Here is a 16719-nt window from a genome sequence, read left to right as displayed (position 1 = left end):
ACTTACCTCCTTTCCTACTGTTCCCAAGAGAGTTGGCAAAGGTCAGAGTGAAGGGTATTGATATTGATATTTTATTTGTATTGCGCCCATACACATGTGGGTGAGAGTTTAGTTTTGCTAGTTCACTTTTGGCCCAGCAGAAGTTGGGGTTTCCTTCTTTCTCAGGTGATGGCGATCCTAGTTTGAAGAAACTAGGATGAAGAAAGACCTGGTCCAATCCTCTCATGAAAGGGCGTTTCAATATACAAAGGATGTTTATGATCCATTTGCACAGGGAGCTATATCTAATCAACAACGCCAAGTAAGATTCGGCAACACATCATTCGGCTTCGGAAGTTCCAGCAGTGGCAGTTATAACAACACCAGAGGTCAGGTCAGGAATCGTAGTAGGTCCAACAGAGGAGGAAACCGCAATAGACAACAAAGAAGAATTGGAGGTAATCAAAGTCAATTTTACAATGGTCTACCTCAACAACAACAGCAAGCACAGTTGGCTTCTACTTCTTCAGCTCCTTCTTCAATATCGGAAGCTTTTTTAGATCAGCGACTGCCCATGAACAATTGGGAATACGATCAACGGAGAACAAGGAGCAACCATCCCTATTAGTGAATCTCTCTGATTATATTCCTAATGAACAAGAAGTGAATGTGATAAACAAAGGTCTTGGCTTTGTTCCCACTACCAAATACGATAAATTTCAAACTCGTATCGAAATAAGTCAACTCCTAAGGAAGATTAATTTACATCAATATTTTCAAGATAAAGTATTTGATGAACAGATCAACAAAAGCGGTTTTAAGGCAAAATCCACTTTTGAACCCCCAATCAATAGCCATACTCCAGAGGCTACGGTCTTCGCGAAACCCGTATCGGAAGATCTACACAAACTAGAACAAGAAACGGAGGCCAGCATTTTTCAAAATTTCAGTAATTTAGAAAGAAAGGCAGTGAAAAGCCTTGCCTAGAATTCTAATATTGTCATACGAAAAGCAGATAAGGGTGGAGCTGTGGTAATTCAAAATAGAGTAGCCTATGTCGAGGTACTAGACAGCTCGCAGACAAAACCTTCTACCAGTTGATTACAGATGACCCGGCCAATCGGTTACAGAACTTAATCAATGAAAAATTGTGCAAAACACTAGAAAGAGAATGGATTTGTCAAAAAGAATACAAATTTTTGAAAGTAGAACAACCAGTAACACTGAAATTTTACACACTCCCAAAAATTCATAAATCCCTAAGGAATCCTCCAGGCCGCCCGATAGTATCAGGTAGCGGCTCCTTATTAGAGCCACTGTCTAAATATGCAGACACATTTTTGAAACCCTTTGTGGCAACAATGTTTTCTTGCATTCAAGACACATCAGAAGTTATCAACCTGATAGAAGAATTAAAATTTGACAAAGAAAAACAGCTATTGATCAGTCTGGATATCGTCTCCTCATATACATGCATCCCCCCAAAAGACACCTTATCAGTACTCGAAGAGATGTTACCAACAAAGAGGACCACAGGAATCGCCCCGAACAGCTTCATTTTGTGGTGCACGGAGATGGCCTTGACCGAGAATTACTTTATGTTTAATTGAGATCTGTACCATCAAATTCACGGAACGGCAATGGGTTCATCTGTGGCTCCAACAGCAGCTAACCTGTATGTAGAGTATTTCGAAACTCAGGTTTTTTACCAAGAAACCAACCCTTTCCCTGACCATATGTCCTTATGGAGAAGGTTTATAGATGATATTTTAATGATTTGGGATGGAACAAAATCTTCATTCTCTTTGTTCATGGAATGGACCAATAAACAGAATCCATACCTGAAATTTACCTCAACTTGTGACAATACTGAAGTAAACTATTTAGATATTACTATCAATGTTAATACTGAAAGGAAAATACTTCAAGTCCAGCCATTCCACAAACCAACAGACAGAAATGCACTGTTGTGTTTTGACAGCTTTCATCCCCGCCATATGAGGGAAAACCTGCCTTTTGGGCCATTTTTACGCCTTAAACGAAATAGTACACAGACCAGTATCTTCCTGACAGAAGCTGAAACACTTCGCACTAAATTGCTTGCTAGAAAATATCCAAAAAAGATTGTGAAGAGAGCATTTAAAAGATCCAAACACAACAATCGGGAAGCACTTTTGGAATATAAAAACAAAGAACCAAGTAACTCCAAGATGGTATGTGTGAAAACCTTTTCTCCAAAGTCCAATAAAATAATTGGAATTATGAAAAAAACTGGCACATTTTACAAAGAGGAGAATGCCCCCTGGAAAAACCACTCTGTGCCTTTAAACGTACGTCTAAATTGAGAGAATTATTGACAAAAAATGATATTTCCATACGACCCCCTAGACAACAAAGGATTACGGAAAGTTGGGGTCTTCCTGCGACTAAAGGACACTCTCCCTGCGGTGGTTGTGTGAAGTGCCAGTTCACTTCGAGATCATCCGAGGTGGACATTGGTCTGGCAAAACCCTGGTCCCAAAAACACTTTACTAACTGCAATTCATCGAATGTAGTATATGCTATTTGGTGCCCCTGTCCAAAAATGTATATCGGAATGACAGAGCGGAAAGTAAAGATAAGGATTAGTGAACATCGTAGCAATATCAAAAATAAAGTAATCACAGCACCATTGGTAGGACATTTCCTTTCAATGGACCATGGACATGACACATTACATTGGACTGTTCTAATCCAAGTAAAAAACATCTCTCCGGTTTCAAGTCCAAATAAAAAACTATTCAGTAGGGAACAATGGCTGATTTTTCTAACCAATTCATGTGAGGTAGGCCTTAATGAACAGGTAGACTGGTTGAAGTGTTGCTAAGGAACCAATATATCGAACCCCACGATTAATTAAATCAGAGCAAACCCACTCAGCCCCCCAAGAATACTGTTAGAGGTGAGTCGCGCGATTTTCTAGTGACATTTGGCAATAACTTTCGTGCATGAGACAATATGAAAAATTAAAAGTGACAGATGCGATACTCGTAGAAGTCCACCTGAGGGACATGTGACATTTTTAATTATGGGCTTGTTTGTAAAACAACAAACGGGTGAATACCAAAATAAACAATTAGTCTGGATTGCCCCTAAAATTCCAGTAAGATCTTCACCTGTAATCGTAAGGCGGTGAGTCTATTTAGGCGGGGACATCGGCATCGAGGTGGGCCGTTCTTTCCGCACCTTTTTTCGGTTGTTGTGGTCAAGCATAGAGATGGCGCGGTCATGTTGTGGTTTTCCACCGAACGCCATCTGCCAGTGATTGGTTGTACGTTCCGACATCACGGGCCGAATAGCACGAATCACATGACCTGAATACGTAAGGTCATGTGATACCCAATCCCAGCCGACTAATACTATTTAGTAGCTGGGCAACGGGAGAGTAATGAGCTTCGGTACCGAGGCGGAGAGGCAGAAAGATGACTCTGAAGACGCGACCCGATCAAAGCTGTTGAAGGTAAGCCGAAAAGGAGCGCTACATAGAAACTGTTCATCTTAACTGCACTCTGGACTAAGGAGGGTGAACCGAAGCATCAAACTAAAACTGCACATTGGTATTTTACAGCGGCGTTAAAGAGCTCGAGCAAAACACGGCTGCTTATTAGTGTAAATTGGTCCTACGAGCGAGGCTGACACCTCTTACTATTGAACAAACGAAAAGAGAAGTTTATAACTATCGCGGATGTTTACCCCTTGTGGACACAAGGTAAAACCGCAGTCTTTGAATATTGTGCCTAACTTGTAATCTATGGTCGGCTGTTTTTCAGTTGAACATGTTAGGGAATACATATATGATAACTAACTGATATACACCCCGGTGTATGGCAGATAACTGTTAAACTCTGCAGATGAACTTGAGGAAGTTTGAGCCAACTGCAGTAAGTCACATGTGGTGGATTTATAATGGAGCCTCTAAGGTGTTTTCCACAGGGTACAGTCCAGTGAAAGGACACCTGGCTATTCCCATGCGCAGAATTAATAAATCAACCTGTGCATGGTAAGTGTGAAGAAAGCATAATAATATGCTTTTGAAACTTTTTTGTAGCCCAATTTTCTACACCAACTGATAATTGCTACTCTCTTTCCTTTTTCTCTGTTTTCTTCTCTTTCTTTTTTTCTATCCCCTAGCATGGTTTTTGCTATTCTCTTTCAAGAATCCAATGGAAACCGATCCAAGAACCTCATTTGCAAACAAGGTCGAAGGAGTCACAATTGTTGGCTAAAGACTTGGTTTGTAGAATACAACATCAATTATGATTTGAATGATACAAGTCTGGTAATTTTAAGTGCGTAGTGGGATCACGTTGGTTCCCCTGAAGAAGTTCTCATAGTTAGAGCAAACAACTGCTCCCATAAGGACGAAACATGTTGGGTATGGAGCACTGTGATCTATTAACAGTGTTATAAGACCAAAGTTATTTATTATGAGATACCTTTCAGAAGAAAGGAGTAAGATATTGTATCCTAATATAAGGGTCTAAAGGTTCCTAGTTTAAGAAGGAGGGTTCCTTTATAGAAAAAACTGTAAATAAAACCAACGCAGTGTTTACACTACATTTTTTTGTGATAATATTATCTAAATTTCGTACTTTTTTGCACTTTTGCATTTTGCACTGTAAGTTTGATCTACCCCTAGTGGTCAATAGACCACTGTGGGTGTATCAACCACTTTTAATTAGTGACTCAAGATACAGTCAAACATATGTATTTTCGTATGTTTGTCTACATTATATTATGAATGCTTTTAACAACACCAGGTTGTAAAGAATTGTGTTATATATATATATATATATATATATATATATATATGTTTACTTGTGTAATAAATTGTTTATTGAGATATATATAAAATAAAAATATTTTTATGTTTACATTTGTTTGTTACCCAGTACCTATTTTGGTCCATGGTCTGGATGATCTCTTTATGAAAGAGAAAGGAGGGATTAATTTTGAGAGAGAAGGTTTTAAGGAGAAGGGACACATAGGTTCTTAGGTTTAGACTTTTATGTTTGCTGAAGGGGCAGAACCTCTGTGTCTTTAAATTAGCCCATAGTCTCTTTTCTGTTGTTGTTGATCCTAGTTTGTGTGTCAGTTACTTCTGTGTCTGAAGGAGGAGGAAGTTCTATTCCTCAAACATCTGATCATGTTTTCTTGGGAGTTCAGTGGATGGGGGATATGCCAAGAGAATCAGCCTTGCCAGTACAGCAGCCTTAAACGCGCTCCACGCGGATGACTTCTTTTAAGTAGTGAACAGCCTTTTAAAAAACAAGCATTGGCAATGGCAACTGTTTGGGCTTTTGTGTAGGCATGGGAAAGGCTCTTGTCATGCAAAGCCATAGTGGTATTAACTGCCATTGATGGTAGCAGGTGCTAAATGATGCGAATACCTGGGCATCTAATAGCAGTGCCTTGCAAAAGCCTAATACTTGTACACAAGCCAAAACTATTGGCTTTCCCAATGCTGGTTTTTAACAGGACTTCAGTGAAGGACACGCATAGTGCTTACAAATGGAAGGAGACTGAACAAAATCTTTTTTCTGTGTGTTTTCATCAGGTGTTTGGTTTTGAAAATGTGGCCACCCCATGTGGAATATGCTGCTCGTGATAGCAGCAGAGGAGAAATGTTTTCAAAGGATTGCAACTATTTTGAAGACAGCAGGACCCTATGCCATTTTAATACATTAAGATTCGAGGACTGGAACAAATTGAAGATCTCGACCTCGCCCGAGACAGCATCTTGAAAAGCCGCTTAATTTTCCAGCCCAACCTCTCTCTCCTTGCAAGGCTTTTCCCCCATGTGTGATTCTTTATGCCTGTCATGAAAGAAAAAAAACCATCAGCAGTCTCAAAATCTGGGAATCCTTTACTCGAGCTGATCAAGAAACCCAGCTGTACTCTTCCATAAGACCCGCCTCCATCCTCTCCCAATGCAACAATAAACAGCCAGCCTGTGCCTTTAAAGAGTTCCCATGATGAGGAGTTTTGGGCGGGGAGAGGCAGGAATGGGTGGGAATGGCCATAGGGATTGGCATGGTTATGGGCAGGCAATGGGTGGGCTCATCGCCAAACAACACCTACAGGCTGTGTGTACCTCCACACATGGCATTCCTCTGTGTCCCTCAGTGTGTGCTTTTCCTCCCAATCTGCACTTGAATAGGTACTCAAATGCAATGCACGTGACCCCTAATAGCCCAAACTATTCAATAGTGTTCAGAGTACAGTTTTCAATCCATGTCATGTTTTTTTCCCTTTAATTCTGCAATTACTTCAGGGTGCCTTTTCTTGGGGTGTATCTCTATTAATCCTTTGGTGTCCAAAGTCATCGATCAGAGCGTTTAATACTTCTTGGGGTGGGGGCAGAGGGTTGTGTTAGTAGATTGAAGATTGGAAGAGGTTTTGTACGTCTTGTGTCCCTGGTGAACTCATAGCTCAGTCTTGGAATCAACACTTTTCAGGTTCCCTTCCTCTGCCTGTGTTCATGAAGTGTGTGTGTGTCAGAGAACGGGGATATTCTGATTGCTACTTGATGAAAGTGATTGAGCTTTTTGTTTTTTCCCTGTAACCAGGAGTATGAGGGTGAACGTAATGAGGCCGGGGAGCGTCACGGACACGGCCGAGCGCGGCTGCCCAACGGAGACACGTACGAAGGCCAGTATGAGAATGGAAAGCGCAGTGGACAGGTGAGTCCAGGCAGCAGCATTCTGGCAAACATTGAATCCTAGGGCATCTTCATAAAAATATATGTATGTTATATATACCCAACTTTTTACCATAGGATAAATGAATGTATCTTTTAGGAAATCACCAAACAATGTTACTGACCGGTATCAGAAGTCTCAAGAAGAGAAGCCTTTCTGAAAGTGAAAAGAAGTGTGAGGATTAGGAGCAAATGATAATGCTTGTGTATAGAAGAGCCCTTGGGTCCCTCCTGTGATCCGCTCCTCTCAGACTCGACCCTTTGAGAGAGACACTTGTATCCGGGCTCCAACTGTAACAGAGCAAAACCAGAAATGAAGCCACACTTTGGGTATTTCTTCTTGCAGTCGGGACATATTTTAATAGTCTACAAACTACGTCACTAGGTAAAAAGTCACCATTTAACAATACATCAGACCAGCAATTGAATGCATTCAAATCCTATCACTTCCTGTGGGACCCAAAATAGAAACTGTGCTCTGTTCCACTGAACATACTCCAGGGAACTCCTGATGGCAGGAGTCCAGAGGGCCAGGTACATAACACCTGCCTCTCCACATCAAGAGCTAGAAGTGAAGGGCGCAGTGTTGGTTGGTGTAGCAGCAGCACAGTACTATTGGCACGTGAGAAGGCCTTCCTACTGTCCGATCTACGCATGCTCGGAGGATCAGGACATGCGCATTAGCACTAAGCCGTGAGCGTGTCCTTGGAATCCATCTTGGGCCCCCTGACTGGGGGATCATATATTCAAAAGCTGATGCCACTGTCACGGACTAGTGGAAGGAAGCCTGTGCCTTTTAGAGCAGACTCACGTGTGCATTGACACGTGTCTCTGGAGTTGTGTATATGAAGAGATACGTCCCTAAATAAAGTAGTGTCCTGCTGGTGAAAGCGGCTGCATCCTGTGTGTGTTTATTGCTGTACTTATCATGTCCGACAACTGGCGACGAAGGGCTACTGATCTACACGTGTTTGATCTGAACGTGTGGCTGTGTCCCCTGTTGAGGGTCCTGCGCAGCAATTTGCAGCTGCAGCGGCTTGTCTGCTGTGAAGGGTGCCGCGAGAGGAGAGGTGCTGGGCTGTCGTGAGGGTTAGAGGCTCCGATGCCGAGGTTGCTGTGAGGAGGACCAATGAAGCCGCGAAGTGGCAAGCGGGTTGGTTGCGTGCCTGTGAGCGCAAGGAATGCTTCCAGTAGTCGAGTGAAGGTGGTGTGGTGACTACGGAGAGCGAGAGGACGGAGGCGAGGCAAAGATATCGGGTGTCGGGCGTTCACCCTGTGCCTCTCAAAGTTCATTTTCTTCATTTCAAGGTCCACGGCGGATCCAGCACCAGAGGGATGCCTTTGGTCCCCGGAACTAAGTCAGGGCCATTGATGAAGTTTCGGGGGATATGAGTATGGCGTGGTTCATGATCCGGAACACAGTCGTAGGTTGGATCCACAGGGATTTCCTGGGATGTACAATAATGCTGAATTTTATAAGGCTCAACCCGCTGTGGCACAGTATTATTCTGATGAGTATGTGAACTTGGTGCAGAATGGTTGGGAGGTGAAGGAAGTCCCAAGGGTGTCTATTGAACTGGGAGGGAGTACCAATGTGTTTTTGATAGATACAGGGGCAAGTGTTATGTTCTCGGGGAACAGGACTTTATGCTGATGGACATGGGTTTAAAGTTGACTAAATCTATGGCCAGGATTTTTCAGTGGGGGGCTGTACAACCTTTGCAGTATTTGGGCCAATTTCATCGTCGGCTGTGTAGGTGCCCTTCCCCGGCTTACTACGTGCGAGAGAAAATAAAATAAGCGACCCCTTTCGGGGAAGAAGGCACCAAGACCCGGCTGCAAGAGTTCAAAGGATGGTTTATTTCTCCAGCTAGGAAATAACCCAAAAAAACTCCCCACCTCCTCATTTACATCACACTTATATTGATATCAATTAAAGTAACTCTAACAAAAAATGCTAAATGGACCCGATTGGCCAGGCGATATGGTGCTGTAGGTGTGGGTGGCATCTCTTCCTCCTGGTTGGCTGAGTGGCTGACGAGATGAAGGACATCAAATGTCTTGGGCTCCACGCAGGTCAGGGTCCGGTCACTGTGGTCACTACCTAAACTAATATGTTGCATTCGAAAAACACTAAATAACAAATTATCTAAAACATTTTATGCTACTTTTCACATTTCTACACAAGTCGCACACAATGGTTATTGTCAGTACATTTGGGTCATTCGTGGCTTGTAATTAAGGGCCTTGACCTTATTGTGCATGTAAAAGAATCAAGCTATGTTTCACATCTCTCCTAAGTTTCAGACCTATTAGTAAAAATATATATTGTAGTCATTATTGCTTAAGATTAGTAGTGAGTGTGTTGGGTGGGTTTTGCAGCACAGGCGGGGGTCTGGTATTTGAAAGAAATACCTTACTGGGAGCGCAGGGTCAGGATGGCAATAAATTGTTCTAATGGGGGTGGGTGGCTTGCACGTTTATGAGGACGAATCGAGCAGTAAGTGCTTAGCTCATTTTGGTTCACATGCTGGTTCTCAGGCGAGCAGTGATCTCAGAGGAAGAAAACTGTAGCATATTGATTGTTGCAACTTTCTCCGGCTTCTGCGTGAGAATGGAAGCACAGAGCTTTCCTTCGCAGGGGGAGTGCAAGGGTGGAGGCCAGCCAGCTGCCTGCGCGCCTTGTGTGTGTGTGTCTCTGTCCTTGGCTGCTGCAGTGGAAGGGGAGCTGAGCATTGCTGTACTATCGTAGTGAGGCCTGTTTACCCAAGATGGAGTCGAAAGGGGCACAAAAGATGGATGCCCTGTGTCCTGCTCAGTAGTCCCATCTATGTAGAGGTCAACCGTGGTTAACTTTACATAAGGGCGAGGGGCAATCCCACTACCGGAGGCACATGGTCCAAGCTCTGTACTGAGGAGCGTACGACGTGAGGGGGCCTGGGGATCCCTCGCTCCCATACATTCCCCCCTTTCGTTACATCTAAAGTAATGAACTACTTATCTTGTTCTTTCCGTTCTCCCTTCGGTAGCGCTCAGCTTCAGCCACAGCCTCATCCCAAGCAGGTGTACCCTTTATTGGTATCCATGCTTTGCACACACTTCTTAAGCTGTTACCTCTTCTTGCATATTCTTCTGGTGTGACCATTAAGTATATCCCACCATCCCCATCTAAATCTATCCAAACCTCATTATACCACAGCAAGTTCTTTGGTTCTCTAATGGTAGTGTAATGTAGATTATCGACCACGTCCCCATACTGTCTATAGACGGCAGTCATCCTATATTGCGGTGTGGTGTATTCTCCAGTTTGTACTTGGGCATCTATCATGGTAGCCACCGTTGTCTGTCGGCCCACTGTTACCATCATCATCGCTGAATTAGGCATATTATTTTCACAGCATCTTAGTCCCAGTTGGCACACACAGAATATTAGGAGAAGAAAGACAATAATGGGAATGAGTATCTTCGCTGCGATGTTCACCCATGATGGTATCCAACTGAACATATTGTCGAACCATGTGCTGTCAGCTGCTCCACCTTCTGTTTTCATTCTTTCTCATAAATTATGCACTGCTGTTATCACATGTGACAGTGTCCCGTTATCAGCATCTGAAGTTGGTACGAACGTGCAACACGGCCCCCCAATTCTTTTGCAAACACCACCGTCCATCGCCGTGATAAGATCTAAGACATATCTGTTTTGCATCGTCATCAGGCACAGTGCACGGAGCTCTATTTTTATGATGTTGAATCCTTCTTCAGTGTCGTTAGCCAGCTGGATGATCTCCCACCGTGTTATCTGCAGCCATTTCGCATTTGTCCTTGCTTGAACGCCTGGTGCTAGAAATGATGCAAAAAATGTCTCTGCAGATGAGAAAAACCTGTACTGTTGCGGGATTTCAGCAAGGAGTTCTGACGATTTGGACGAAATATAATGGGATCTTTTGCTGCGTGACAACTTCGTCTTCAAGGTTTCTTCTGACAGTAGTTTGTATGCTGGGGGCTCCGTGATTGTCTCATCGGGCGCTGTCGATGGTTCAGCTGATTGCCCTGCTGCCGATGTGTCAGCCGATTGGCCTGCTGTCGAACTGTCAGCCGAAGGCCTTGCTGTAAACTGAACATGGCTCTCTGGTATCACCATTAATGCTGAGTGAAGTGTGGCTAGGGCACAAGTGCCCCTCCAGGATGCTGGGAGATGCAGGTAGGCTCATTTGCCACAGATCCAGTAGATGTCCATTAATGCAGCAGCACCTTTTTTCATATCTGGCATTATTAAAGTCTTATTGCACTGCTGTGCGGTTCCCATATTCCCCTTCCCTTCTCCATGGAAGCAAAGTTTGTGCGGTATTTCTCTTTGAATCTTTATGGGCCTCTCCAGGGGTGTGACCCATGTCAGCTTGGTGATATGCTGTGACCAGATGGTGATGCACGTTTCTTTTGCCCACTCGTATGTTTCGTCTGGCAGCCCTCGAAGCCCCTCAGCTTTGCATTTAATTGTTTCATCATGCCACTTGTCTGCATACCTTGTCCCTTTTATGATGAAAAATGGCTCTTGGAGGCAGATTACTCCTTGTCGTCTGCTGGTGCAAGTTTGTTCGTTTTCCAATTTTTCCATAGTGACTGTGTGTGCTTGAAATGTCTTTTTTATTCTACACAGCATCAGATGAATCAAACATTGGGCCTCAGACAAGGGTACTTCCTGTGGGATTAACATTTTTGGGGTTCCAGTTGCATGAGGAATAAGTGAGCACACATAGCAGCTTTCGTTACTTGCTTGCTTTGCTGCGGTGCTCATGTCTGAATACCATTTGTTGGATTGGTCAGGGTGTCGGGGGTCCTCTATTTCATCTAACCCCAGGTTATGATAAATATCGTATCTGCAATAGTTACATATGCCAATACATTTCTGCACTGTTTTTGGTATGATAATGTGTCGAATGGCAGCAGCTCTATCTGGTAGTATTCTTTTTCCATATTTAGATATTTGCTGGCCAAGATACACAACGTCTGCAAGGCAGTATTGTAACTTTCCATTGTCCACCTTGTATCCCTTGGCAGCCAATACGTTAAGCAGTGTTATCGAGTCTTCTCTACACTCTTCTTCTGTTTTGCAACAGACGAGTAAATCGTCTACGTACTGTATAATGGTGCTCCCTACATCTATGTTGCCAATGTCTTCTCGTAGTACTCTGTTAAAAATGCTTGGGCTCTCGCAATACCCCTGTGGGCGTCTGCGATGTTCATATCTGCTGTTTCCTAATGTAAAGGCTGTAAGGTGCTGCGACTCTGGTGCGAGTGGCACAGAGAAAAAGGCATTTTTCAGATCAATGACAGTGAAGCAAGTTGCCTCTTTTGGTATACTGCACAATATTGATGCCGGGTTAGGCACTAAAGGGAACTCTTTTTGGATGACGTCATTGAGTGGGCAGAGGTCCTGGACCATTCTCCATGCCCCTCCTTTCACTTTCTTAATCGGAAAAATCACTGTGTTTCATGGGGAAGTTGATGGCACTAAGATACCTTGGCTTAGGAGTGCATTCACTGTTTCTCTAATACCTTCCTCTGCTTCTTTAGATATGGGGTATTGTTTCACTCTGGGTGGGAGGGCACCTGGTTTCAGTTTTATCTTTATGGGAGTTACCTCGTGCAATAATCCTACATTGTGTGGCCCTGTAGTCCAAATTTCAGGTGCTACCCTGGCCATATCTTCCTCAAATATTGTCAGTGGGGCCTTTATGTTAGCCATGAGTGGGTTATGTATTTCTCTGTATTGGATCATAATGTCACATGGTATGCTTATTTCCATTATAGTTTCTCCATCCCCCTCGTAATCGGTAAACAATTCTTCATCAGTTACATCTTTTTAGCATTATGTTCGGCTCTATGCATAGTACACTTCTCCATTCGCGTCCCTGCGTGTCTAGGCCTATGACCACAATGCGTCTGTTTGAAACTTGAACTGCCTCAATGTCTATAGATATGATTGTGCCTGGCACTACATCTGTTGGTGTGATTGGGCGGAATATGAAGTCTGATGGTATTCTCCACTCTTTTTGTGTTATTTCAGGCACTACTCTGGCTAATACCTGTATTCCATAGACAAACATGTCCATGTCAATGGGGATCCCTCTTACTGCAACTTCCTTTGTAATCGTGCTTATTATCAAGAGTGCTCGTACGGGGCATACCCCTGGCGTTGAGCACACTATTCCTCTTTCAGTAAAGGCTATGGTCATGTTTAACTTACTGAGCAAGTCTCGTCCCATCAAATTGATTGGCGCGTCTTCGTAATACAATGAGGGTGCACACACTGTTTTTCCCCCTACTGTTACATCAAGATCTTTTGTGTAAGGACCTTTTAAAATAGCCCCAGAGAACCCCTGCGTCTCCAAATTTCTTCCCGAGAGCTGAAACCGCCCTTCTGTGAGGCATGTTTTCTGCTCCAGGGTCTACCATAAAGATAAACTGCTTGTTTCCTATCTCTGCCTCCACTAGTGGTTCCTCATTTGCACTTTGTGTGGTGGATAGGACTGGACACGCAAGTGCTCCCTGTAGGCTGCCCTAGTCTTGGTATCTTTGCTGACCTGGCACTGAAAAAGCGTTGTCACCTATGACCGTTGCGCCACGGAATGGTGCAGGGGCACCGCTTGCAGCCGCTGCAAAAGGGTTATTGTTTATGTTCCCTACTGGGTTTTGTCTCGCTATGGGCGGTAGTGCGTTTTGCTGTTGTGGCTGTTGCTGCTGTTGTGGGGCTGTCGGTCTCTGATGCATTTGGCGGTCATAGCAGTACTGATCTTGTTGTCCCCCCTCCCCATTAGAGCTCCACAAGGGCTACCTGGGTGTGGGCAGCCCCACCCCTGTTCATTGTTCATGGGCTGCTGCTGCTGCCCTTGAAAATACCCTGATGGTCGCATTCTACAATCTTGTGAATAATGTCCCCATCTTCCACAATTCCAACACGACCCCTGTTGTTCTCCTCTTGGTCCTTGCCCACCATACCCTCTGTTTCCTATTCCTCCGTATCCTCCCCTCTGCCCGCGGTACCCACCTCTTCCTTGGGCCGGCCTGTTCTGCCACTGCGACCCTTGGCATGGCTGTTCCTCTCCGTTCCACTGTCCTTGGTCCTCTCCAACCCACTGTGCTGCTATCCCAACGGGACTTCCTCCCGCGTTTTCCTCTCCTTCGTTTCCTCTGTCTGCGGTTACACTGGCAGACATGGCGGCAACCTTCACTAATTTCGTCTGTACTAATTTTGCTTTGTCGGCCAGCCTCTTTTGCGTGACCTCCTTTTCCTTCTCTTTGATCCTCCTCCAGTGGTGTACAATTATGCTCTGTATTTCAGGCCACGCTTTGGCTTCGATACCAGCTATTTTGTCCAAGGCCTTCTGTACTTCTTTCGGCAACCCCTTTTTAATGATAAAATAGAATAAAGCTGTTGATTGATTCCATGCCGTACCAGTTTCGCTTCTCCATAAGTCTTGCAGTCGCAGAATGAATTGCGCAGGATCCTCGTTCTCCTCCATCGTGCACTGCATCACTGCATGTAAATCTGGAACATCGGGAAATGCACGCCACAATGCATCCCACACTTGTGCTCGAACATTGTTGAATGGTGATCCATCGTGTCGATCACAGCTCATTGTTACTCCCGGGAACCCTGCTCTTTCCCAGATTGTGTCTGCTTGGTCCCCGATTGCTGATACTAATAAACTTTTTACATCACCTATAGCTAACGGCACGCCTGCCGTGTTCTTCTCAAATACATGTATCCACTTACCTGCCCCTCCCGTCAGCGGGGGGAGGAGGTTTAACAGGTTGGTTTTGTCCATTTGGGCCCACGGAATATAGTTTGACCTGCCTGCTCCTTTATGTATCCGTGGCATTTGTAGTTTCTGTTTCTTTCCTGTTTTGCTCGTTCTCCCTTTTTTCGTTTTACTTACCAGTATGTTCCCTGTCCTCCCTGTTCGTTGTCTTAATCTACCTTGCCATAATGGTGGCGATAGTGTGTCTGGGTAACGGCGGTTTGGCAGTGGGGATCCTTCCGCGGCAGCTGCCTCTTCGTATTCATCTAAATCGTCCCATATTTCTTCTATTTCTGACTCTAGCTCGTTATTATCCTCCCAGTTTTCCTTGGGTTCATTTCCTTGTCTTTCAACCTGATCTCCACTTTGTTGACTTTCCGGTATGTCTGGGCGTATAATTCTCACTGGTTTGTTATTCAATTGGAACAGGAACTGTCCTGGCTGCCACTCTTGTTCTTGTCTCTGCTGCGATGATGTCCCTTGTGATGCTATAGATTGTCCTGATACTGAGGCTGCTGGGGTTGCATTGCTTGCTGCCCCTATCGGGGGTGTGCGATCTGCCAGTGACAGCGGGGGTACCTCCCCTCCCCCTGGCAGCATTTGCCCTTTGTCACATAAAGCTCTTAACCGTGTTATTTCCATTTGTGTGTGTGCTAACTGGCGGTTCAAATCACCTGTTAAACGTGCTATGTCCACAGGAGGCGCACTCGTGGGGCCGTACAGGCCTTCCTTGTCATATGGTGGAGGTTCGGGGGCTGTTGCCCCGCCCTGAGCAGTGGCGGTGGGTGGTATATACAGGGGTTCACTAAACCCTACCGCTGGCCTAGTCATTCAGGGATAGATTTTTGTTACTTCGTTTTCGGTTGTAGTTGTTGAGCATTCCCCTTTTGGTGTCCCGCCTACTTCTTCAGGTTTTTTCTGCTTTTCTATCATTCGGCTTGTACCTACCTCTGCCGTGGGGGAAACTTCTTCGAACATTCGCCATAAATCTAATACTTCTCTTCAGTTCTGTAACTGTTTTCCTTTGTATCGTGCTAGTAAATGTGTTGATACTAGATCCAATACGCTTTTGTCAAATGACCCTCCTTCTGGCCAAATTGGTGTATCCCCGTCTCCTTTTATCTCGGTGATCCACTGATCGTGATATTTCTGTATCCTGTCGCTATATAGTGGAAGGTGCTGGCAAATATGTGCCAGTGGTGTTACTCCCCCCATGGCAATGTTTCTTTTCCTTTCTTGTATATTCTGGTACCCTTGGATCTCTTCCCACCTCTCACTTGGTATGTCAGTTACAATATGTGGAAATAATACGTTCTTTATCAATGCTCACAATTACCATATGTCACATTAGCTTTCTGAGGGGTGTTACCTGGTCACCTCTCACAATTTATTTCTTTGCCTATTTTATATCAATCACAAATTACTTGTACTGAAATACTTTAGCGTATTCAACAGGACATATACACAAAGCAGACCAACAAACATATAATCATGCAACATGCACATGCACTGCCTGCGCGCGTTTGTTCTTTCCCTATTCCCGTTACTGTCCCTGGTTTTTCTTCTTTCCTGTACTATCTACTATTTCACATTCACTCTCCACCCCTTTCACCTTTATTATATCTCAAGATTTCTTACCTTCACGGAAAAAGAATATTCTAAAAAACTACTCTGAGCCTACACGAGACCCCTATTATTTTTCTCTTTATCTCTATTCTGCACTTGGTCGGGACAAATGCTATGCTGCGCCGCCTTCTACCCCGTACGGGCTAGGATACCACTTCTCTTCTTCTCACTTCTTACAACACCTAATGGCCATATAAAGGATAGATCAGAAAAGCCTCACCGTCACTCACGCAGACCCTATTCTTAACTACCTTCCCTTTGTTGCTAATTCCCTTCTTCCCGTATTTCCCCTTACCTTCCTTTGGGGTCTTTGCAACCGGGACTCCACGTGTTCAGTCAGGTACTCCGAGGGTCACCGCTCACAGCCGGACCTCGCTCAGGTCTGTCCCCCAACCAAGCCGTGGCCTGCCTTGGCGAGCAGTTTTTTCGATTGGGTATTCGTCAACCGGGAACCCTTGACCCTTTCTTCTTGATGTGCACAGTCTGGTCAACCGCGGAGGCGATGGTCTTGCCAGGGGCGTCCTGGATCTCGCTGCCGGGCGGTGCAGGCCTCGAGGCACCTCTCTAAATCAC

At 44.6% G+C, this 16719-nt stretch overlaps 1 protein-coding gene across 1 annotated transcript in view; it reads left to right on the top strand.

The window, feature by feature from the left end:
* The window catches only part of RSPH1 (radial spoke head component 1), a 372437-nt gene that overhangs the window by 28617 nt on the left and 327101 nt on the right, over window positions 1-16719 (top strand). The window contains exon 2 of the mRNA XM_069635651.1: window positions 6588-6701. Within this exon, the coding sequence (XP_069491752.1) occupies window positions 6588-6701 (114 nt within the window). The remainder of the gene's footprint in view (window positions 1-6587; window positions 6702-16719) is intronic.

This window comes from Ambystoma mexicanum, chromosome 7p (assembly GCF_040938575.1).
Source record: "Ambystoma mexicanum isolate Mex_15411 chromosome 7p, UKY_AmexF1_1, whole genome shotgun sequence".
Classification (NCBI taxonomy): domain Eukaryota; kingdom Metazoa; phylum Chordata; class Amphibia; order Caudata; family Ambystomatidae; genus Ambystoma; species Ambystoma mexicanum.
Note: the sequence above shows the minus strand (reverse complement) of the source record. Positions and strands in the feature narration are given on the sequence as shown.